Below are 24946 nucleotides of genomic sequence, written 5' to 3'. Positions count from 1 at the left end.
ATTTATGTATATATTTATAAAAAGGAAACAGAAGGAGGAGAAGGGAGATGAAAACCAGCTCATTCTGCAACGGTCAGAACTAACACGGAGAAAACAAAGCAGCCACCGAGTTCAGTTTGAAACTGTACAGGATTTCGAGCTCTTTAGATATGTATATATCTATATACATACATATGGAGATATGTATATATATTTATATATACCTTATGTACAGGAAAATGTAACAGCGCGCTTTAAAGGGAACGGAAATCAAGAAGGCTGGCAAAGCTTCCCAGAAAAATCACCATTTGCAAAACAAAAATAAGTTAAAATAACTTAAATAAGTTAAAATAAATAAACCTAGGAATGATGCAAGCGATGGGTACCAACCAGTGGTGGCCAAGCACAGCCTGGTTGAGCAACCCAACAGCGCACGCAGAGTTTGGGGCCATGCAGGGGCCAAGGATGCACCATGGGATGGTTTCCTCTATGTGGAGCTGCTCTCAGAGTGCCCCCAAGCCCACCCCCACGCCTCCCAAACCCACCTCCAAACCCCATGTATCTCACTGGGTGGGCGCCCATTGGCAGGCATAGTGCAGAGCGGCTCCCACCTTCTCTCCATGTGGAAGGGCTGAGATATTTAAAATAAAAAAAGCAACACAGATCCAGGCACAAAGCTGGACTTAAAAAAAAAAATAAATAAACCCAAAGAATGAGAAAATATAAATATACATTTTTTTTATAATTAAGACTTTCAAAAATAAGAAGGCATGATGCAAATAGCATGGCTGCACCAACAGCCGCTACTGTGCTGAATGGAAGGAAGGGAGTGCTTGTCTGGGCTTGTGGATGGATAAATACAGGGCAGCTCTTTCTGTTGGTGCTGTTTTGTAATGGCTCCCTTGGATGGAAATGTTCCTGGGAGGAAAAAGGGGCAGAAAGAGCAGTGGGGTGGTTGGGCTGGGCACAATTGTTGGCCATAGCTTTACCCAGCTCCGTTTGGCTGGCCAAGGGGCAACGGGGAGACGCGTGGTACTTCTACAAGGACCGGGGCAATGGGAAGCCCCAGTCAACAGCACTCATCTGATGGACATCTACAAACAGCTGGAGGGACCCCATGAGGAGCGGTCAGCAGAAGGCTTGGGGCACAAAGCACACCCACAGCAAGGCTTTTAAGATTGATGTATCCCATTGCAAACCTGCACAGCATCTATCAGGCTTTGTCACCCCATTGTTGAGCATCGCCTCCATCATTCCAATTCACACCTAGAGGGCTCACACCTCCTTGGAAAACAAAACCAAGAGCTGTGCATTGCTCCTGCATCTGTCAGTCAACATGGGCATGGTTCTGGACAGGATAGAAGGGGACAGGGCACTGGAACAGCCCCATCCCCAGCACCCACAGACCCCTGGATGAAGGCATTGGTGAGAAGTCAGAGAGGCTCTGAGGTTTAGTGCAACGTTTATGGCACACACACAGAGAATGGAGAGAGAATTGTTTAGGTTGGGGTAGGACAGGGCACTGGGGTTTGTTGGGGAGGGCAGGGGATGAGAAATTCCATCCTTTGTGCAAACAGCCAGGAGGCAACCATGTGGCACAGAAACGACCTGAAAAGCATCACCCTGAGCCATGTACAAAGAAACCTCTTCCCAGGACATTCTTAGAAAGGACCTTCAGGATCTCTGCTCATATAATGATCTGCCCAGCGCTGAACAGAGGGCTTTAACCTTCGTTCATTTTGGATAAAGTGGTTCAGACACCAACAGTTTGAGACATACAAGGCCGATCGCTTTGCAACATCTCTGAGTTCAAGCCAACTTACAGCATGGCTGAATTATTCAGGATGGCTCCCAATGAGCAATTATGCTCAATAAGATCCTGAAAACACAATTTTCTCTCCACTGCCGTGATGATAGCTCATGTAGAATGAGCTCAGGGAAAGGGAAACACCAGTATGAAGTGCTCAGATGGCAGCACCAAAGCACAGCACATCGGCTCTGGCTGTGGATGCATGGGGATGGCTATGGGGCTGGGAGGGGGGCCCTGGCTCTGCACAACCAGAGACTGCTCCCCTTGCTCCATCCACCAGTCCTAAAACCCAACACAGCCCACAACATCTGACAGACATGAGCACCACAGCTATAACCAGTGGGAGAGAAAGAGAAAGGCAAGATGGAAGGGGTGGCAGATGAGCTCCGTGGCAGGCACAGAGATGAGCTAGTGGAGCTGGGCCCTGCAGAGGAACAGCCTGGGGAGGACCTGGTCACAGCCAGGAGCACAGAGCCACTTGTGAAAGGTCACCATTGCCGTGGTGAGGGGCCTAGGAGAGGGCACTGAGGGTGCATTTCCCTGTGGGGAGCAGCTAATAGCAGCGACACAAACCCACAGATCAGCAGCACTCCCTCCTTAGTTTTCTACTTTTAAAATAAAAACACTAGGAAATTAAATAAAATCCCCTAGAATGAAAAAAACAAACCCCAAAAGAGCGCTGTGAGCACTGACCATACTGATTGGGATCAGAGAAACCCTGGGGTTGAACAGAAGCCACCTGCCCTTGCACATCTTGGGACCGGCAGCCCTGCAGCCCCATGTGAGCACGGCCCCTGCTGTCTGCCTGCCACCACGGTGTCCCCATGCATCTCTGCCCATCAGTTCCTCTTCAGTGCAGGGAAAGGCTGTGGTGGTTCTATCCCATCCCAGTCCATCCCACAGTGCCCACTGCTCTTCCTTCCTTGGCACATGAAGGAGAGCAGAGAGGAAGAGGAGAAACGCAGGGGAGGAAGGCACCATCCCTCAGCTCCTCTGGTCACAGCCTGGAAAGGAGATGAGATGGCAGAGTCAATGTGAGGCGCTGTGTCCAGCAGCACTGAGGTCCTGCAAAAGAGCCCCATGCATCAGCAGGACCCCAGAGGGCTTTTGTCTCCTGTGCCCGTGCCCTTCGTGTAGGACTGCTTTGGATCTGACCATGACAATGCCCAGACCCCCAGCAGTTACACATTCCACTACTTTGGAGTTCAGATTTCCTTGCAGAGCCACCCCCAGTGCCTGCTCAGAACACAAATTGGCGATTAGCTCCCATCCTGATCATTGATGGCTCAAGTTCCGGGTGATATAGGGGACATCTGACCGCTGGCTGCACAATGTTCCCAGGAGCACTGAGCACGTGGGGACACGGAGGTGGTACAGAGTCACTTGAGTTCCTACCTTGGAGCATAGGTAGGGTATCAGGGACTTACTCTGCTGACTTCCAGAAGTGCCCAGGGTGGGAAAGGCGACGGTTGCGCTTTGGCAGTTTCTCCAGCATGTCCATGAGCTTGGTGAAGGTGGGCCGCTCCTCCTGCTCGTAGGCCCAGCAGAAGAGCAGGATGTCCTGCAGCCATGCACAGCGAGAGGTGAGCACATGGAGGTGGTCCCATAACCATTGCCCACACACCATACGCTCACCCCACATCCCCTATGGGGAACCCTTTCCGCACCCCACATGGCCCCACTAGGGAGCTCTATCTCCATCCCATACCCCATGAAAGGGACGTGTTCAGCATCAAGACCAAGCCCCACCAGCAGAACCCTTTGCCCAACACACATCCCCTATTCCACCCCCCACAATGGGTCTGTTTGCCCCATGGCACCCACCGAGATCTCCTTGCCCATCCCGATCTGGCTGAGGTTGGGCTTCATCCCTCGCCCAACCTGCCATATTATCGCCTCTGCCGGTTGTGTCTTGAATGGCCATTCTCGTGCATGCAGCTCATACCAGATGGTGCTGGGGAGAGAGCAGTATCAGGACCAGGGTCATTCCAAGGGGGGGACACCCAAATGTCACCTAACATGCCCTTACCCAGACCCCATCACAACCAACAGAGAGTGCTCAGCATCTTTGCTTCACCCCCAAATAGGCCACCAATGTCACTCAGTGCTCAGTACAAAGATACCACTGCTCCCATTTCCCAGATGGGAAAACTGAGGCCAAAAATCCCGACACAGAGGAACATCCCATTCACATTCCCTGAACTGGGGGAATATCCCTTTCGTCACTGCATGAGATCCTGAGCTACTTCCCCTCGCTCAGAGGCAGCATCCATCTGAGGCACCATCTCCTGTGGGTGGGCAGCCGTGTCCACAGCCATTGTTTTGTTCCACGTTTATAATATCTACCCTGATGAGACATAACTGTGTGCACGACAGCAGTAAGGAGACTGCATGCTTTGGCTGCTGCTGCAGGCACACACCAAGATGTTCAGTGGGGAACAGGCAGACCCACTGCAGAAAAAAAAAAAATAAATCTGAGTAACAGTCTTAGCTTGATCAGATCCCCTAATTACTTTTTTTTTTTTTTTTTTTCCTGAGCTGACATTCTGCCTTGGAGGAGGGAAGATCCAAACTCTTTCAGCTTTAATTACTGCAGTTTTGATGGAAATATCGCCTCGGATAACAGCTTCACGTAAACTAATCACTGCAGCCTGCAGTCTTTAAGGTGTGCGTGATAAGATTAATCCACTGGATAAAAACCACAGCCCTACACTCGCCTTGAGAAAGGTTTTATCAGGGTGTGATGGGACTCCTGACACAAAGGATGCTTTCTACTAGATAAATAGCAGGAGCGATGAGTCGGTCGGCTGAGCGTTCCCGCTGAAGGAGACTCATCAATTCTCCCCTGCTCAGTCTTTTGGCATCTCCTCCCCTGCATGTTCAGCCCCCAGTGACAGCCACGGCTGCTCAGACCATCTGCAGGCACCCAGCAGGGAGGATTGGAGGGCTCTGGGAATTTGTGGGCCAGTATCTGCATCCCATAGCATCTTCATCCCACTGCATCACCCTGCTGCATCCCTATCCACTGCATCATTCCACCACATGTCCATCCCACTGTATCCTCATTACACTCATCCCATCATCTCACCACAATCGTATTCCACTGCATTTCCATTCTACAAACTCCTCATCCCATTGCATCATCTCACCATGTCCCCATCCCACTGCATCCCCATCCTATGACATCCTCCTCCCGCTGCATCTCCATCCCACCATGCCTCCATCCAATTGCTTCACACTACCATGCTCTCATCCTATCCCATCCTCGTTCCACTTCCAGCTGCTTTCCCATCAGTACCCGTGCTAAGAAGAGACAATTTCCCAGATTCACCCTTGTCTGTCTGTGACACAGGGGGGTCTGGAGGCTGGGTCTGGGGGCTTTTCACTCAAATTCTTTTGAAGCAGGCTCATGCCTCAGTGATGGCAGCAGGTCACAACCAACACTGCCCCACCAGACACCCATCACACAGCAGGGACTCACCCCAGAGCAAAGACATCCGAATGCTTGGAGAAGGGCAACTTGTCCTCCTCAGTGTCAGGCGAGAGCTGGCGGATGATCTCAGGGGCCAGGTGGCACAGCCAGCCATTCTGGATCCGCAGTTTGTTCTCCCTCCTGTAAGAATATGAAGCCAGGAACATGAGTGCTGGGGAGGGCAGGGAGAACCACTATTGTCTCCCAGACCCTGCTCCCCATTTAAGCCTGGTTTTCCCCTTAGGATCCTTGCAAGTCTGGGCTTTAGCCCCACTGTGACAAATGTCAGCAGGCACGATGTCTTCATATCTGTCTCTGGTGGAAGGGCACAGCTTGGGCTGGTGCCTTGGTCTGTTCTGGCACTCACTGTCACCCCCCATACAATCACAGAATCATGGGATCATTCAGGTTGGGAAAGACCTCTAAGATCCCCAAGTCCAGTTCCTGCCCACCCCACCATGCCCACTGACCACATTCCCCAGTGCCACATCCCCACAGTTCTGGAACACTTCGAGGGTTGGTGACACCATCACCTCCCTGAGCAGCTGTGCCACTGCATCAGCACTCTTTCCAAGAAAAAATGTTTCCTAATATCCAACATAAACCTCCCATGGCAAAACTTGAGACCATTACCTCTTGTACTTTGAACCAAAATTCTTCAGAAGAGCAGGTACAAACATTTCCTTGGATGAATCCCACCAGCTTTAACATCTGAGCTGGTCCTGCTTAGATCTGAGCAGAAACCAGGGACCTCCAGGGGTGTATTCCAACACAACTCACCCAACCACAGCCCAGCAATCAGTGTTTCCAGATGTTTGATCCCTTCCAGCCCATCATTTCCTTATCTTTTCAAGGTCCCCCCAGTGAGTACAAACACATTGGGATCACTTGGCAACAGCTGAGGATGACGCTGGTGCCTTCCTCCTCCCTTCCTCCCACAGGCACTTGGATGCACTGATGGCACAACTTGCTCTCTCCTGCTCCTTCCAGAGCTGCTTGACCAAACCAATGCTTCACCAGGTAACAGAGCTCCCCTGTACCCGCTCTCTTGCGTGAAGCTTTCCCATTTGTATCCTGGTGACAGCACACACTGATGGAGCCCTGGACTCAGTCAATGCCCCAGCAACAGTTCTACCAGCAGAGAAGGCTGAGCTCCAGAGCAATCCCAAATTTGGCTAAATCATGGCAATTTCACAACTTCATAACCAACCCAGGCACATCACAGAACAAGAGAGCAGCAGTGAGAGCAGAAGAGCTCTTCAGGCCACTCTAAACCACCTCTAATTACAGAGCAGCCCTATCAAGCCCTGCAATATTTAAATACATGAAAAATAAATATATGGAGCAACCCTATCAAGCCTGCAACGTTTAAATATGGGAAAAATAAACATCTGGAGCAGCCCTACCAAGTCCTGCAACGTTTAAGTACAGGAAAAATAAATATCTGGAGCAGACTTACTGAGTCCCACAGTGCTTAAGTGCAGGAAAAATAAATACAATTTCACCAAGATAAGATGCCAGGTAACGAGTTCTCTGCAGAGTGTGCGGTAGGCATGATAGCCACCTCATTTTTTCTGCTGAAAAAATGAGTGTTTGTATCAGTGCACCTAAGTGCATTCAAGGCAATCTTGTGCTAGGAGGATGAGGAGGGTTTTTAAGTGATGGCATTTTTAAACTCTAGTGAGAACTGGCCAAGTAGTAGTTCTCATTCACATCTGTGCATGAAGTAACATCACCATCCTCAGTCTGGCCTGCCAACATTTGCTTCCATCTCTACACAACCGTAAGACACCATAACCACCCATGACAACTTAACCTGAACAAGGAGATCAGATTTGCAGGCACTTTCTGCTTCAAAATCCATGGTGAACGATAGGTGCAAATTCCAACAGGAGATGCACGTGGGTCCTACAGTCAAGGGAAGCCACCCCAAAAAGCTCCTTGGACAGGAATTTCTGCACTGTCCTCATTTTTCTAGCAGAATGCCCATTGTTTCTAGCGAGCCTTGTATGTCTAGACAGCTCCATGTGTCATCTATCCTCTACTGAGCAATCTCCTTGGCTTCACCACCCAAGTGGCATCCTGACCTTGAGCATCATCCCATTTAATTGGGTACTCATCTCCCTGCTGCCTCATCTCACGTTTCATCTATGGAGCTGCATTGTGGAAATAGGGAAAGGCCATGCATGGAACATCCCCATCCAGTAATGCATTCAGGCCCATTCAAAACACCAGCTGCTTTCTTCTACTCAGCATTCCCAAAAGCTTTGTCCTTAGCAAAATTTGGCCATTTTTGCCCAATCCAGTGCAAAAGCCTCCAATGGAGGAAACCGTAAGGGCAGGACCAAAGTCCACCATCCACAAAAGCCCACCACGTGCTGTTGGCGAGGACAAATGAAAAACAAGAGGGGCAAGTGGGAATTGCAAAGACAGCAGCATTTTTTTTGGTGTTGCTCAAAGTAAAAGATAAAACCTTAATTCTTTTTCTCCTCTTTCATTCCCCCCTCATTCTAGCTTTGCTTTTCTCCCCTGAACGGCTGTTGAAACTCTCTATGCTGCTAAGCCTACAGCTTACCACCCTCCCAAAACACTCCCAAAAAGACATTTAGTAAGGAACATTTACCAAATGTGCCTTATTTCAAACCCAAAGAGACACCAAAATGTTGCAAGGCTGTAAATGTCCCGAGCTTGGCTCTCTGCTCGCTGCGCTCAGTTAAGCACAGGCACCGTGGCCAGATGTCCACAGCAACCCAAAGGTCAGCATGCAGCACTGCTCAGCAGCCAGGGAGCTCAGGATGGAGCAGATGCTGGTGGATTTTTGGGATATTGCTGGGGGATGGCTGAAGCAAAGCCAAAGGACACTCCAAGCCCCTTTGTCCTCATGCCCACCAAGGCTACAAAGCCAGGCAATGAGGAAAAGAGCTTTTGGGGTTCCTTTCCCATGCCCTCGGCTCTAGGACCAGGGATGAAGCATGGGTTTCCATTGCACCACATCCTACCTGCCTGCCTGGAGAACTCCTGAGATGCTGAAGAGGCCGAAGTCCGTGATCACAACCTTCCCGTTGTCATAGAAAACATTTTTGGACTTGAGATCTTTGTGGAGGATCCCTTTGGCATGCAGGTACCCCATGCCCTAGGGTGGAGGAGAGAAAAAAACAAAGCTGACAAAGAAGCACACAGAAACAGGATAACAGCAGAAAAGGGGTAACCTCGGCAATGATTGCTGATTGATTATGCTGAGAAACAGCAAAGCTGCTCACTTCCCTGAAATCCTCTGCTGAAAAATCAGTGATAATGGTTTTGCCTTCTCTATCAAGGTTGAGAGCAAAAGGGGAACAAGTCAGAGCTCTCCATCTCACTACTACATTCCCTGCTGAAGCCATCGGGGCTTTCCACATGTGTCCCAGCACAGTGAGCTGGAAAGCAGAGCCCGGCAGGAGCCCTGCCTTAATGTCTTCCCCTAGGAAAAAAGACTTGGCAGTTAATTAAAATGATTGCTAATGATGCAAAAATAAGGCCATGGGTGGGAAACCCAAACTCGCCTGCACCAGGCTCGTAGAGCATCGTTTGATGGAGCTGCCTGTGGGCAGACCTACTGCTCACGGGGATATTCATCGGGCTGCAGCAAGGCCCATGGTGCTGTCTCAGTTTTCATCCTCAGAAGCAGAGTAAGGAAACTTCTTCTAGAAGGGGGGACCAGAGGGTAAATGCTCGATGGGCCAGCAAGCTGTTGCTTGAGAGAAATTATCTGTTGCCCATCATCAACATGGGAAGGTTGAAATGGGTTTCCATCATCCCAGCATTGAGCACTTCATACAGACACAGATGCCCCAGGTGCCAGAGCCAAATTAATTAGGGGTCTCCAAGCCCCAGCACATGAAGCAATGCTAAGTTTTGAAATCTGCTGCAAAATACCACCATTGCCTTCTCACGTTGTGTTCTTCGTGCAGTAGATGTATGGTTACTGCAAATATTGTCTGGTGATTTGGGGTTGTTGATCACCTCCCAAGTAGCTTGTGAAGGCAGCTCATCCCAAAGCCCACAGCACACTAAAATCTGTGTGCACAGCTGGAACATTGGGGTTGTCCCTGAACCCTAAGAGGAGCCCTCCAGGACTGCAAGAGATTTGGGAACAGGTTGGACTGCAGAGTTGGGATGCAGGGGTTCGAGCAGTATGATAGAAGAGGATGCTTGCCAAAAGGGCTGTGGATGCTGATGTTCAGATTGAGGCATGACCACCCTCCAGACATGCCATCAAGCCTCCTGCAATGACTCTGCTCTGCAACATGGGGCGCAGGGAGGCTGGAGTGCAGGCTGCAGGATAGAAGCACAGAGCAGCCCTTGCTGAAGGCACTCCTAGAGCAGCAACCAGTCCTTCAGATGAGCCACAGCCTCCACAGGGGATGCCACAGATCCCACATATCCACAAATTCCAGGCCTGAGGATGAGCTGAGCCAACAAGCCTGGCTCAGTGTCACCTTCCTTTGCTCCAATGTAAACGAAAATCCAGCTCCCTCTGCCGGCTTTGCTCCTAAAACAAATCAACTTTCAGCTCCGAGGATCACGGTGGAACAAGAGCCTTTGCACCCGGTAATCCCATAAACTTCAAGAATCTCCTGACTCATGCAGGGAAGCAAGGATAAAGCCATACAAGTGCAGGGTAGTGGGGCTGAAACTCCTCACATGGTTCAAGTGGCACCTCCTCTGGGTGATGCTCCCCAGCCAATTAACTTCTAATAGCAGCTTCACTGCACCCCGCATGCACTGAGGGCAGCTCCACATCTGCTGTCTGTTGTGGGTTGCAGGAACCAATGAGAGCTTTGGGACTCCAACACATTTCTAATGCAGCAACCTCCTAGCTGCTCCTGCAGACCCTGATCAGCACAAGGAGACATGACTGGTACTGGGAAAGGGTTGACCTGAGCCATTAGCACCCGCTGCGAGCATCTGGGAGGCAAGAATATGTGTGATGCCTGTGACATTTGCTCAGCAGGAAAAAGTCATCTTTTTGAAACGGAAAATACAGATCAGAAAGAGAAGAATAGAAATAGGGAAACAGACATTGGACACACCAACTTAAGGCTGGAGCTTGCAAGAAGGTGACACCACCCAGCTTGGGGTACCCCTGGGGCAGACACAGAGCTCCTGTGGCACACCGTGGCCAGGTACACCATGAAGGTGCATGGTCCACCCCTAGCTGCCCTTGGACTCAGCCCCTGGAATTTGCTGGAGGCGTTGCCCAGCCTTGATCTGCTGGGATGGGACACATGTCTGGTGCTTTAGGTATCATTTTGTGTTAAATTCTCATAGAGCTCTCCTTGTTGCTGATGTATGCTGAGCCGTGATGTCCATAGGACCTCACTGCTGTCTGTGGGGATGCTGAACGCCGCCTTGCACAACACTCTCAGACATTGGGTTTGGATTATGAGCTCTGTGTGGAGCCAGGAGTTGGACACAATCCTTGTGGGTTCCTTCCAACATGGGATGTTTTGGGATTCCAGGATTTCATGGCCTCTTCCCTGTTACAGGCTGGAGATAGAAGGTCCCATCTGCAGCGTTCACTTGAGGTAGGTCAAGGAGCTCAAAGCCAGAGATGCTGCTGGTCCCAGCACCCTGTGCAGCTCCACTGGGTGCCCATGGCAGACAGCAGTGTCCCACCTGACCACAGCATACCTTCACAATCTCCTGTGCTATCTGCCTCGTCTTGTTGACATCCAGGACGATTTTGGCGTCTCTCACCACCGAGTAGAGAGTCCGTCCTTTACACAAGCTGGAAGGACAGGAAAAGGGAGAAGCTGACAAACTCCTGCTGAGCAAAAATCCCCTAATATCAGCACCAGTGGTAGGGGTTACACAAATTGCTGCCAGAGGTCAGAGGCCCCCATCCCCAGGTCCCAGCCACCAGCTGGACCTCTCCCTGAGAGCTTTATTTTGTGCCCACATCTCCTCCCACCTCTTCGCCTGTGGGATACAATGCTCACAGATGTAACATGAGTCAAAAGAGGAAAGACAGGGAGTAAGGAAAAAAAAAACAAAACACAAAAAAAACCCCAATGCACTGTACAATGTCCTCCAATTTTCCTTCTGATACCAATTACAGTAAAATCTATTTACAGAGCCTTAATTACCAAAGGCAGCTGTAGGGGGAGAGGGGGGTGCATATAAACCAATTAAAAATATATTGACATTTGAATATCATAATGGAAGACGTGGGTGGATGCTGCCTTGACTCCCGCCCACCAAAAAAAAGGGCTTTTTTAGCTCCTCTACATCCACCCACGCTCATTATAGGCAACTTTAGAAAGATGGGACTGGATACCTGTGCCCAGGAAAAAAAGCACCAGGCAGGCGCGCCTCTCGTTAGATAGGCTGTGAGCACAGCTGTTAATTGATCTTGTTATCGAATATGAAGACACAGGTTCTCATTCCTATCCTCCTGCCCACCGCCAGCCCCTGGGATGCAAACCACAAGGAAATGTCTGGATGCCCACAGATTTTTACCAAATTTGGGGCTCACCTCCAGAATGGGGAGTAAAGCTGTGCTCCCGCAGTGCTTTTGAGGTTCGAATGGGTTGTGGTTGGGATTGATCCTTGCTTGCTCCTTCCAAATAGGATCACAGCTCCCACAGCCCCTCCTGCCCCAAAGCCAAGAGTGGCTCACAGGCACCACTTCCAGGTGAGGCAGCTAAGCAGGAGTGGGAGCAATCCAAAATGTCAGAACTTTGGGCAAGGCGACAGCATCTCTCAAAGCATCTCATTGCTGTTGTGTTGGAAGGCAGAAGCACCAGCCCCTCCTGTGGCCACTCTGCCTCCTTCCACCCAAATCAGCCACTTTATCTGCTGGAATGGTTTGGCTGCCATTATAGACAAATAAGAGCTTTTCTGAAGTGCTCTCAATACTGCTTGGAAATAAGTTATAAAGGAAATCTCTGCCCTTGGCTTTCTGCAGCTGGAATTAAAGGGTGCAAAACAGTAATGGATGTGAATTCTCTTTCCATGGAGAGTTTTGTTGTTTTGGTCTTTTTTTTTGCGCTGGTTTGAAAAATGGACCTGTAGGGCTTGGGCTGCAGAATGCAATAGGCTCCCTGCCCCCCACACACACACAGCCCAGTTCTCCATGATCCCAAGCAAACACTGATTTCCCTCCGGAGCAAACAGTTACCAAAAGTTGCTTATGGGTTGGATTAGTCATGAATCAACGTTACAAATTAAACAAAGAGCTTAGTGCTGGGACGGGCTGTGATTTCAGCCCTGGAGTGAGTTAAGATCAGCTGTTTTCCCTGGAAAAGGGCTGATTAAGAGGAAAAAACCCTCCCATTTCTGCATCTCTAAATGACAGTGATAACCCACAGCCCCTTTCCAACAAGATTCCCATCTCTTTCATTTACAGGTAGGGGGAATTCTTTGAACAAGTCATTGGCCACATACGCCACAAGCTTGGTGCAAGGACAGCAGTTGCCAGTGGGATACGGCACAGTAGGACGCGGCATGTAGAGTAAGGACATGCCACCACCACTCCTCCAGCCCCAGGGATACAACCCCATGACTCACTCCTTACATTCCCCTGATGAATAACTCTGACTTAATTGCGAGCGATGCCAGTGCAGCCACAAAGCCCTGTTTGCACCTATTATGCAGCACCTGAGCCTATTGAACCAACACCTGCAGAACCTTTTCATGGCAGCTCTCAGTAATTCGGGCCCTTCTCATTCCTTGCCTTGCCTTTCTGCTTGGAGAAGTCACTGCTGAAAGGCTGTGGGCCGACAGCGCTTTGGATGGCGTGTGACACCACAGCGTGACACTGGGGACAATGGCACCTGAGCTGTGCTTTCATCTGGATCCCAGCTCATCCACATCTGAAGAGTACATCCCTAAGCAAGCATTCATCTCTTCCACCTGAACCTCTTTATTTGCATCCATCAGCAAAGCAGGCTGGTGACATGAGACCGAACCCAACCAGAGCCAGGGTGAGATGCTCGATGACTCCAACCCATGGTCTCTTGATCCCCATATCAACCTTAAATGTCCCCTTGCAGGCGCCTCAGCCCCAGGACAGCCTGGCCCCATCCCACTGCAGGTGCTCACTATTCAAAATGAGTTTTTGAAGTGTTCAGCCAAGCAAACCAAATCCCAAATTGCTTTATAAACATGCTGCATTTCACCAGTGTGGGCTGGAGACATCAGCAATGGGAGCAAAGTCAAAGCGACTTGCAGAGGAATGATTCAGGAAGGATGAGCTAGGGAGAGTAGAAGCACTGCCTCTCGGTATTTTTCTCATTTGATGTGGAAGTAGCCTCATCCTCCTTGCAATTTTGATGGTCATCAGCTCGATAGGGTCTAAGACCTCAGCCCAGCTCCTGCTCACTCATGCTGGAATAAATTCAGTGTCGATGGCACCTCAGTGGCTGCGCTCAGGTCGTGATGCCATTACTTTAGTAGGATTTTTGTGCTTTCCTTCACTCTGCCCAACCATCCGCACAAATGTCACGGGGGCCCATTAAATGGGATCGCTTTGAACACCCCAAAGTGATAAATGCCAGACCCCAAGAAGCTCATTGCTCGCTGCTCAATTGATTTATGGGAAGCAGCTGAGATGCCATGGTGATGGCCAGCATCCTATGCCCAAGGGAGAGACAAGAAAAGAGAGTGAGAATTAATAACAAGAGCTAGAAGCAATAGAAGACTGAGAAATCCCAGTGTCACCGGAACACACCGCAGCTCATTCCTTAGCCACCCAATGCCCTAAAACCAAGCACAGACACCTTCCTGCCCCAGGACTACATTCACTTCATTTCCTGCCCAACTGCTATGCCCTCTGGGAGCCGCCTTTCCTCTCCACACCCATTGTTTTGCCAAACTCTGTGGGCTCTCCTTCCTCCTGGGGACTGGAGGCACACAAACACTCCTTTCAGTCAAAACAAAGCATCAATCCCAGGCATTGCAAGAGCCCTCCTGCCGAGCAGCATCCTCCCAAACCCAGACCCTCCCGGAGCATCACTTGAGGGGGAAAATCCCCAGGAAAAAATCCAGCTCCTATGTGAAGCATACTAGGACTGCACAGCCAGGTTCTCCTTGGCTTTATCAGCCAGGAAACACTTGTTTCCAACCTAACACCTCCCAGAGCTCTGGCAGCAAGTAGCCAGCCACCAGCAGCAAGGCTTCAGCCCCACAGCCAAACTGCCCCAGCACCTACACTTTGTGCAGAGCAAAGTTAGCAGGGAGCTATGAAGGTGCACTGTTGTGCTCGTCCCCTGACTGCATCCTCCCTACTGTCCTGGGATGGGAGCAACAGACACAGCTGTATTTTCCTCCTTAGCATTACAGAGTAAGGCTGGGGGAGGAGGAGGGAGAGCAGCCTCCCTGCAAAGTGCCTCCAAGTCCATCACGCCTTGGGAAGCAGCCAGTTATTTAGAAAAAGCAAACTCCATGCATTTTTATTTCAAGGAGATAGTGGCAGAGGAGACGAGCTCTGCTACAGCTGCTTGCAAAGCAGCTCCAAGGCAGGGGAATGCAAAGCAGCCCCTGTCCCCAGTGGCTCATCTGCTGCAAACAAGTGGCCCCTGAATGCTGCATCTCTCATTCCAGCACAAAGCACCACAGACACCACACCGGTGCCTATCTCACCCCCAGTCCCTCCCCTCTCTGGGTATTTCGGTCTCTCCTAGCACTGCCATTGAGCATCACTGTCTGCGGGCAGAAGATATATGCTCACTTAATGTATATATTAATACACATATTGACTTTCCCTTTGTCAGTCGTTATCAAGATTTATCCAGCCTGATGGCCTCTTATTGATTGAGAAGAAGTGTATTCCCACGGGTCAATCCATTCTGAACCATCCAGTGGCAAGAAGTCAATACCTATTTATTATATGATCTACGAGCTTCATTACTCTAAATGCTATGGAAAGCAAAAGGTGGCAGAAGCCAGAGGAGAAAAACAACAGAAAAGGGAAGGAGGCTGTTTGCCAAAGCTGGTGTTGGGGGACTCAAGCGTGGGGAGGTTCAGAGGATGCAAAACCTTGCACCCAAGAGAGAGAACCCCATCCTTTGCATCCCGTTAAATATTTATCCCCAGCTCCCTGAGCTTTAAGGTCTGCAAGTCTCAAATCCTGTGCAACTGAGCCGGGATGTAAATGTCAGGAGGCGAAGATCTCCCCTTATTCCCTTAGTGCAGAATTATTGGGAAGTGCAGAGCTTCCAGGTACTGCGTTGCTGCCCCTTTGTCCCCGCAGCCCATTCAACCATTGTGATCACGAACCCTTTCATTCCTTTTCTATTTGGTCCCAGACCAAGCATGGTTCAGGACATCCGTATGCTCTCCCCACTTCCAGATGCTCTCACTGGTCATCCTCAGCACCACAGGGACTGGCTACGGGATATGCTGGAGATGCTGCATCTGCAGCAGAAGAATTCAGAGTTCCTCTGTTGAAAGGCACCTTCGACAAATTAATCCTCCTTACGTAGCTCTTATCAGGTTAATTCATAATGTTCTTCAGCCATCTCCTTGGTCTCCCAAGAAATCCCATATACCAAATTGCTCAGCCCCACCCCTGCATTCAGAAAGGGTCTACAAGCACTGAAATGTGGGTTCTCACTCCCTACTTTGCAGCCAGTGAAGGGCTGTGGGGTTGCTTCCCGCAGCTCCATGCTCATCTTACAGCACTACGCTCCCATCGCTCGTGCTCAGGAATAATTAAGATGAATGTTAACTGTCCCCACTGCTCATTACCCAAGAGAAAATCCATTAGCAGCTCCGGCGGAGCCACCACCGTGCAAACAACCACTGAATTCCCACCAGCAGCCAAATCTCTCTCTCTACCTGACAGTCAAGGATACATCTCAGGGATGAAGCAATGGTTAATGCTGCAGTTTCCCCACTGCTCCCAGCATCCCAGGCCACTGTCATCACCCTGAACTGCTCCTGGTATCCTGGACCTCTCCTTGTCCAGCTGATGTCACATTGTCCTCTCACTGCAGTGCCCAGCCATCATCTCTGCCCTTTACCAAGACAGAAGAGCCTCCGAGGCTGCGTTATCTGTTATACCTGCTATTCCAGCAAACAACACTGGATAAGGAGACGTTCATGAAGCAGAGATCATTAGGACTGTGAGCATGCAATACTCAGAGATGCCGCAAGCCCAAGCTGTATTCCAGGCAATCATACAACGCTGTACTTAGACCTTACAAAGGAGTGCAGGTGGGGAAGAAAAGAAAGCTGAGCGGTGTGCTTTTCAGCTCTAATATTAATGCATCAAGCCACTGTGGTGCACACATTTATTTTGTCAAACTGTCAAAAACGGCACCTGAGTGGTTTTATATAAAGAGGTATTAGGATAGAAAACACTCCAGAGCTAAAATATACATAGATATCTAACGCTCCATTTCTGGGATTGAATAGGACTGAAAAGCCCAGCAAAGGGCTTGCTGCTTTGATACAGCAACACAGACTTTCTGGAAATTCAACTTCACCTTGGGAAAACTTCTCTGAGCAGCACCACAGCAAGCCCTGCAGCAGCACACGTAGGCTGGAGGTGAGGGAAATAGCTGAATATTCAGAGAGAAATTTATTTTAAATGCTGTCATGTTAGGCCTCGGTGAGCAGGAGACGAGGGGTAATTCAAAGTATTTCTCCAGCAGTGCCTCTGTGACTGTGCCGAAGGCAGCATCTCCCTCCCCTGGCCCCATCCCAAGCTCACCTTGAGCCCCACACACAATTATTGGTGTACTGTGGGGGCAAATACTTTGGGAAAGAAAGGAAATGCTCCAGTAGACCATAACTCATCTCGCAAGGTCTTGGGATCGAGGAGTCCCCACGAATGAGCTCCAGCTCCTTGGAGCCCTTGAATGTGCTCAGTTTTCTCCAGTTCTGCTGCCCTTCTGCCTTTCCTTGGATGATTTGGCACCACAGTTGCACTCTTTTAATCCTTCAGATGCCCAAACCATCCATTCTCTCAACACCAAGTTATTCACAAAACCTGCTGATTGGTGTTTTGCACGCCCCAAACCCCATCTCCCATTCACACACAGACCCAGGAACCATATAAGAGCCCCATGGAAATAGGGGCTCTCCCATCCCACAGCCAGCACCACACTGAGCTCCTTCTGATGAAAACAAACCACCAGGCTCCACTTCTACAAGAGATGCATCACGGGAGGTCCATCACTTCCCGAGAGAGAGGAGATCCGTGTAGGGCTGGAGGCTGGCATGGCCAAGTGGAGGATACCCCTTTAGGGACAGAGGCTGGCATAACCAGCTGGAATTTGGCCCTTTAGGAATGGGGATTGACACAACCATCTGGGAGACTGGCCAGCTTCACCTCTCAGCACCTTGATGAGAAGCTGATCACGTGAGAAAACATTTTGGGATGAAAACCTGACAAGATCACGATGCTGGGTCTCACCTGGTGATGATGGCAAGGTGAGGAGGGCTCATGCAGGCTCCCATGAAGAGCACCACGTTCTCGTGCCGCGTCTGCCGGTACGCCATCACCTCCCTCTTGAAAGCCTTCAGCTGGTCCTCGTTGTCCCGCTCGATGTCAATGAGACGGATGGCCACTTCTCCGTGCCAGCGGCCATGGAAGACCTGCCCAAAGCGGCCCTTGCCAATGAGCTCACCAATCTCCAGCTGCTCAAAGGGGATGTCCCACTCCTGCAGGAAGATGCTGGTCTGGCTGGCTTTGCGGGGGAAGTTGCGGGTGGAGAGGAGTGAGAGGTTCATCTCCTCAAAGTCATCCTCTGACTCTTGAGCCTCCTCGGTGCCTTCCTCATTCTGTGTGGGGACAGTAAGGTGGACACGTGGGGAGCAGCACCCATCTGCCACCTGGGCATTCAGTGGGGCTGCTTTGTGCAACGTGCCATAAAATGGGAAAATGCCGCCAAGGAACATCCTCAAACCCATGCCCGCCCCCACATCAAACTTTCAATGTGTCTCATAATATCTCTTCAAATACTAACTTGAGGGCAGACACAAAGCCCACAGGGGATCCACTGCATGGGGTGGGACACAGGTGCAGCACAAAATCCCGGAATCATCCAGGTTGGAGAAGACTAAATCCAACCACCAAGCTGACCTACTGAGACCCATCACTGATCCATGTTCCTTTGTGACTGGGCAGGACAGGCCTGGCTGATAATTAGGCTATCATTTGGTTCCCATGAAACACGCCTTGAAATACATATAATGCAGGTGCCAACAGAACTCAAGGCTAAGCCCAAACAGTTCTGTGAGTTGTATCTGAAGGTGTACAGATGATGAAGGCATCAAAATGCCAAGCCCCCGTTCCCTGTCTTAAACAGCTGCAGATTTTGAACTTTTCCTTCCACTCCTTATGCAAAACACACAGCATCTCACCCACACAGCGTCTCACCTCTGATGTGGGCTCCACTTCAATTTGAAGTAATGGATTTCCTTCCAGGCTGTCAAAAAAACCAAGACACAACAACCACAGCATGAAAACTGACATTAGGTACATCATCTTCCCAAGGGATATGAGAAGTGCTTGCTGATCTTTAAGGCATCCCTATCCCTAAAACAACTTCCCCAAAAACAAGTTAAGATCCTTCAGACCACATCAGGCGTCCAGCCTGGACAAAGATCCCAGCCATTAAACCCCTCTCTTTCAAACCCTTCCCAAATGGCATTTCCAAAAGGACATCACTCACATGGGGTTGGATGTGACGGGGTGCAAGACCACCTGTGGGGCTCGGGTTGGCGTCTCAGGTACCACATCTAGGGAGGAGAGAGTGCAGTGAGAGTAGGATAGGGAGCAAAGCTTCAAAACCTTGGGACAAGCCCTTGTGCTATTCAGTCTGGTTATGAATTAGCATCCCTATCCTGCAGAACCTTCAGAATGCATGGTTCAGCAGCAAGGTATTGGGTTTTGGTAGAACCCCATCTTCATGCAAAATCCAGCCATGCACCCACCCCCAGTAAGGATGAAGGTGAACTGGGTGGATCTTGCCCATCTCCAAGGGGATATCTCAGTATTCTGCACCATAGGAGAGACTTTTGAGGGGACATACCTGGGAAAATGAACTGCTGCTTGTACTTGTAGTAATGGGAGGCTGCAAAAGAGAGAGTGGGCTTAAGCACTGACCCTGACACCATGGGTCTGTGCCCAATCCTCTACCATGAGATCTGACCCCGAGCACAGCTCCTGCCCACTTTGCTGTGGGAACAGAGGTAACGCAATCCATCCTGCACACGCTCCCTCCCCAGCTCCATAAATATATTAAATGTGTGCAGAGGTATTTTCCCTCTTGCATTTCCTCCTTATACATTGTATTGTAAGCTCTTCTGTGCTCTGTGCCTGTACAAATGCCAAGCCCACAGGCAGCTCTGGGAGACGACACCACAACAGCCAGGTTAGCAGCTCATCAAGCTAAAAGTTCCCTGCTCTGTGCCAGCATCAGCAACTCCTTCACACCAGTAATTAACATTTGGGGAGAGATGATGCTGCCCATGGGATTTGAATGCTCAATTGCAAGCAAAAACCCATGGGGCGTGAACATTGCGACTCATCCCACAGATACCAAGCAGTGAATTTGCAGTTGTTGCACCTGTTTTTGCCTGATCCTGCATTTCTAAATGTAGGTTTTTGTCAAGCATGAGGGAAACATCCTTTCAGCACAGGGCTGCATCCCTCCTGGTGCATTTGGACGCTCATCTGTATGAGCACAAAGAACAAAGATATACAAGGCTGCTGAGTCTACCAGAGGTTAGCACCTTCTTGGTGCCTTGGTCTTATCTTGACCTTCAAGACCCCAAATACAAACTCTCAGCTTCTCCTTTTGAACTTTGAGACCTCAGAGCATCATCAGCTCCAAAGGGACCTGAGCAACCCTGATCCAAGATCAAAGGAGACCCAAAGGTAATTCTAGGGGAAAAAGTCACCATGTTGTGATTTCCCAGTTCAAATTCTAATTCTCAAGATGACCATCTCACCGAGGTCACTCTGATCTTCCCACACAGGAAGACGAAAGCATGGTAAGTCCTGCTTTGTGTCCTGCCAGCTGCTGCTCACACGTGCAATGGGTTGGAGCTCCATTCCTGCCAACCCAGCACAAGCCCAGGTCCCCCAGGTGCCAACTATGGGCTTTCCTTCTGTGATTTCCATTTCAAACAGCATAAAATAAATCCCCATCCCTGATGGTGCTCAAGGTCAGGTTGGATGGGGAAATGCAGGAGGAACCCAACCTCCTGGCCCCCATCCCGCCCAAGAGAGGCCACGTGGAGGTGACATGGAACCAATGAGTTTCACCAGCTCTGTTTTAGTCATGGGTGTCTGAGCACCTTGAGTCAGAGCCTAGGCTCTCATTGTCCCCAGTTCTGTGCGATATCTGCAGAGGGTGGACACATCTGGTACCTGGCAGGTTGAACTGCTTCTGCTGGCGTGGGCACTGCGGGGATGGGTGCAGCGGGGACGGCGGCGTGGCGCTGGGTGGCAGCGGCGGGGCTGGTGAGGATGGTGTGGAGGAGGTGGTGGAGGAGGGATTGCTGCTGGAATCCGGCTGGTAGGGCACTGGGATGTGGTCCTGGGGAGAGAAGAGGATGAGGGCAGTGCTGATGATGGCACCACAAGGTGCTGCCACACAGGAGACACCGAGGAACAAGTAGTAGTGACATGGTTCACCCCACTGCTAGTCTGAGAAGGTCTAGAGGACAACTGGAGCCCCAGCCTGTCTTTTTTCCCTGTATGTGTACTCAGAATTTGCACCAAGGTTACTCCTTCCTTGCCAGCCCCTCTGTGCTGTGCACCCAGAGATGAGAGCACTCCAAATCCATAAAGCTGGGGACAAACATTCCTGCAGTTTGGTCCTTATGGGTGTAATGATCCTGGCAGCTTCTGCTGACCTCTGTAAGCCCAAATCCACTGTCCTAACTGGAGCACAGGCTGATTCCTGGCAGGTTTAAAGAATCAGGCAAGGCTATCCAGGCAGCACCTGGGTATCCCAAAGCACCTCGTGCAAGATGACCTTGCCCTCCATTAACTGATCCTGCTCAAGGCTGAGACAGCTGTGATGGGCACATGGAGATGGGGCAACCTGGGGCAAAACAGCAAGGAGGACTTGAAGGATCTGAGCATCTGAGAAGAAAACAGACAGTTTCCCATGCTACTTAATTTGGAGACACTCTGCAAGCTCTGATTTTCCATCTCCAGAAGCATACACCCATGGGAAGACCTGCCAGCCTCCCTGGTAGGTATTTTGTCCCAGCTGATGAGGCTTCTCAGGAATCCCACCCATACTCTGTATGGGCCATCCTGACACGCGCAGACAGCAACCTTGGCTTGGTTTAAACAAACACCAAATGCTAAAAACAATGTGATTCCTATGCTACGTGCAGAAAATGGGATATCTCTAGAGAAATACTTTTGGAAACATCAAAGAAAGGAGGGGTCCTGAGGCATGAAGCATGTAAGCCCTACCGGGAATGGGAATGTTGGGGTCACAGCCTCAGCAGAAGCATAGGAATCATTTACAGCTGCCACTGATGCAGGCGTTGCTATCGATCCTCCTTAGTAATGCCCCGCTGCATCATCCTCTAAGCTGAGCACAGTTCATTGAATTTGCATATGCACATGTATATTAAGACATATATCTATATAGCTCGATGAGTGAACGAGTCTCATCTGTGGTTTTCAGAGCATAAAATATAGAGTGCATTATTACACTCTGGGTTAGAGCTAAGCTGAGGAAAGAGCTGACGCAGTGGCAGAAGGAACGCAGTGCTGATTGCCCTCCTTGCCCCAGCCCAGTGCTGAATCACTTCCCCAGTGCCCTCTAATAAAATAAAAGAGCATAATACCTACATGAAACAAATCACTGGAAGGACCTGCACTAAAAAGAGAAATGCCTCTGTGCTCCTGTTGGCTCCTGCAGCAGCTTTCAGCCTCCCCAGCTGCCCCCTAAGCTATTTGCACCACACCAGAGCCACAATAACAGCAAGGCAGATAATTACACCGAGGATCTCCTAACAGCTCAGGGTGTAAAGACAGCAACAGGCTTTAAATCTCATCTAATATAAACCCACACTGGTTTATTACGATTAATGTAGTGTAGAGAAAGGGAACCAGGTGCATTGCCAGGGCTGGCTTGGCTGGGTCAGGGACATGAGACTTAGGCAATAGCTCTGATCCCATGTGATTTTCGAGCCATTTAAAATAAATAAGGCTGGTAGACATAAAACACACAGAGTATCCCATAGAGGTGATGTGATGTGCCTGAAGACTTGCAGAGCTCCAGCAGATGCTACAGCAATGGGAAAACCCAAAGGACCCCTCCTGCTCCAAGCATAAGGCATGGGTTTTTTTTTTTGCCTTTCGTTCATTCCTTCCTTTAAAAATGCCTTTCAACGCCCCTCTCCCACATGGGGTTTGAACTCCTTTAATGATCTTTGAGGTCCCCTCCAACCCAAGCCATTCTATGATTCTATGGCTTAGATGCCCTGGGTGGGTGATGAATGGACCCAGAGAAGTGGTGGCCAAAACCCCAACAAAAACACTCAGATTTTGGGGATGTGGAGCCTGATCCCCTCTTGGAGAGCACAGGAGGGGTCGATAGGGGAACAGAACCTCAGCAGCTACTGGGGGTCAGAGATGGGTCAGCACGCACTTACCTTGTTGAGCTTGTTGGTTTTGGGGAGTGTCTGGCTGACATGCAGGTCTGAATAACGCGGGGGCTTGCGCAGGGGGTTGTTGATGTCACAGGGCACCGACTCGGTCCGCACCAACCGTGCTGCAAGGAGAAGGGAACAGGGAATGGGGATGGAGAAGGATGGGGAAAAAAAGAGAGAGACCCAACGATGTAAAGAGGCGTTTGGAAAAGAGCAGCTGCCACCAGAGCCCAGTGTGAGCCATTTCCCACCCAATGCTACCATCCATCCTCCTCCTCGCAGTGGGCAGAGAGCCGGCTCAGAGCCTCCCGCTCGCAGCAGGGACCTTTCAGAAGCTTTGGGAGAGGGTTATTGCATTCATGTTGAACGTTGGCTGCAGGGACTACCCCGAAGGTGGGCAGCTCCAGTGCTCAGCCCAATTTTGGGGATACGCCCACCTCCACGCCAAACTGCCTTGCAGGGTGCCACCAGCACAATGCATTTCCCCAATACTAAAATACTGAGCGTCCTTTGGGCGGTGTGTAACATGCTCATTAGCTCAAAATTAAATGCAGAAGTTGGAACTGGCACTGCAAATATTTCCCCTAGAGCGGTCTCAGCCCTTCATCCTCCACCATCAGAGCACCTGGCCAAAATCTGGAAGAAAAGAGGTGGGAAGGGTTCTCCAGCTGAATGTCTCCTTTTGGGCTTGCCAACATGCCCAAATTTCTGAATTTCTGAATTTCTCTGTATTTCCAAATTTCTGAATTTCCAAGCATCTCCAAATTTCTCTGTATTTCCAATGAGCTCTCGGGACAGGCAGCTCTGAAAGCATCATGAGAGCACCTGAGGGGCACAGCCGGGACCCCCATGCACCGAGCGCCGCAGCAGGTCCGGTCCCACGCCCTGAGCTCTCCAAAGCAAAAGGCTGAAACCTGTTGGCACTTACCCCGTGCGGTGGGGAATCTGAAAAGAAAAGGTGGCAGGGGGAGGGTGGGTGGAAGCGGTTTGCAATGCAAATCTGCCTCGCCCCGCACGGCTCGTCTCCCTACAAGCGGAAAAGACGGTCGGTAAAATTTTCACAGAGCGCCCAAAGCGGTTTCGGGAGCCTCGAGATGGAGGGTCGGGCTCCCGAAGTCGCCCGGGGGCTTCTGAAAGTTTTACCTGGCGAGAGCATCCCGGGAGGCAGAAGCAGAAGAAAGGCCCTTACCTCCGCGGTGGATGATCAGCAGATGGCACGGAGGGGCCTCTTTGGTGCATTTGTTGTGGCACTTGAGCCTACAGCGGAGACAGAGAGAGAGCCATAAGGGATGGGGATGGATGCGGCCTCCAGGGCATCACTGCATGCCTGGGGACCTCGGGGACACAACGGTCCCATGGGTGACCAGCTCCGCATGGTCCCAAAGTGATATTTCTAATGTTGAACTGAAATAATGTGGGTATTTGTAGGCATTGTGGTGAACATTTTGTAGAGTTAGAGCCCAGGAGGGCTGCACCCTGGGGCTGCGCATAGAGCAACGGCAGCTCCCACGCCTCAAAACGTTCCTGTTTGTTCCCAATTAGGGATGGAAAGAGTCCGCTGGATGGAGAGAGCCAGGGGAAAAGGGGGAAAAAAGATAACAGGATTCAAAAACCATCCGCAAAGGAGGAAAAACGGCAGCAGCTACAAGTCAATGAGCTGGGTAATGAAAATTCAGGAACCTCGCATGTTGGCTTTTATTGCAAAGCCATTCCTTAAGGGAAAGGCAGAGATTAATTTGGTATTTGAGGCTTGAGGGCTTTTTTTTTTTCTTTTTTTTTTTTTTTTTGCTCTATTTGTTTGAGTCGCCACTCTGTTACGGGTAGGGGAAAGTAGCACTGGGCTGGGTGCTACACAAAAGTCAGCAAATAGAAATCCTTTCTAAAAGCATGGGATGTGTTTGCTCTTTTCTAAGCAAATGCGGGAAGCAGGAGCAGGGCACATCCTGACCATTCTCCAGCCCTTATACAGAAGGAAAGGGTGAAAGTTTCCCAAAGAAATGAGGCGATGCATGCAGGTGGCATTCAGCGCTCAAGGGAAAAATAAGCAAAAGAGTCACCACTTTAAAAAA

The 24946-nt window shown here is 50.2% G+C and overlaps 2 protein-coding genes across 2 annotated transcripts in view; both read right to left on the bottom strand.

Moving 5' to 3' along the window:
- The window catches only part of LOC104909287 (kinase suppressor of Ras 2-like), a 12020-nt gene extending 11449 nt beyond the window's left edge, over positions 1–571 (bottom strand). Inside the window, exon 1 of the mRNA XM_019620944.1 lies at positions 525–571. Coding sequence (XP_019476489.1) covers positions 525–571 — 47 coding nt within the window. The remainder of the gene's footprint in view (positions 1–524) is intronic.
- Positions 572–1424: 853 nt separating this feature from the next.
- On the bottom strand, positions 1425–24564 carry KSR2 (kinase suppressor of ras 2). Its single transcript, XM_031555918.1, has 15 exons — positions 24558–24564; positions 24067–24183; positions 23806–23904; positions 22881–22999; positions 20629–20797; positions 19286–19327; positions 18926–18992; positions 18631–18679; positions 17665–18032; positions 10935–11031; positions 8261–8394; positions 5271–5402; positions 3614–3743; positions 3217–3350; positions 1425–2793 (listed from the first exon to the last, which is right to left on the bottom strand). Exons 1-15 carry the CDS (start codon positions 24562–24564, stop codon positions 2787–2789), a joined length of 1671 nt encoding a protein of 556 aa, XP_031411778.1. The 3' UTR covers positions 1425–2786.
- Between the last annotated feature and the right edge of the window lie 382 nt (positions 24565–24946).

Source organism: Meleagris gallopavo, chromosome 17 (assembly GCF_000146605.3).
Source record: "Meleagris gallopavo isolate NT-WF06-2002-E0010 breed Aviagen turkey brand Nicholas breeding stock chromosome 17, Turkey_5.1, whole genome shotgun sequence".
Taxonomy (NCBI): Eukaryota; Metazoa; Chordata; class Aves; order Galliformes; family Phasianidae; genus Meleagris; species Meleagris gallopavo.
This window is presented reverse-complemented; position numbering and strand designations above follow the sequence as displayed.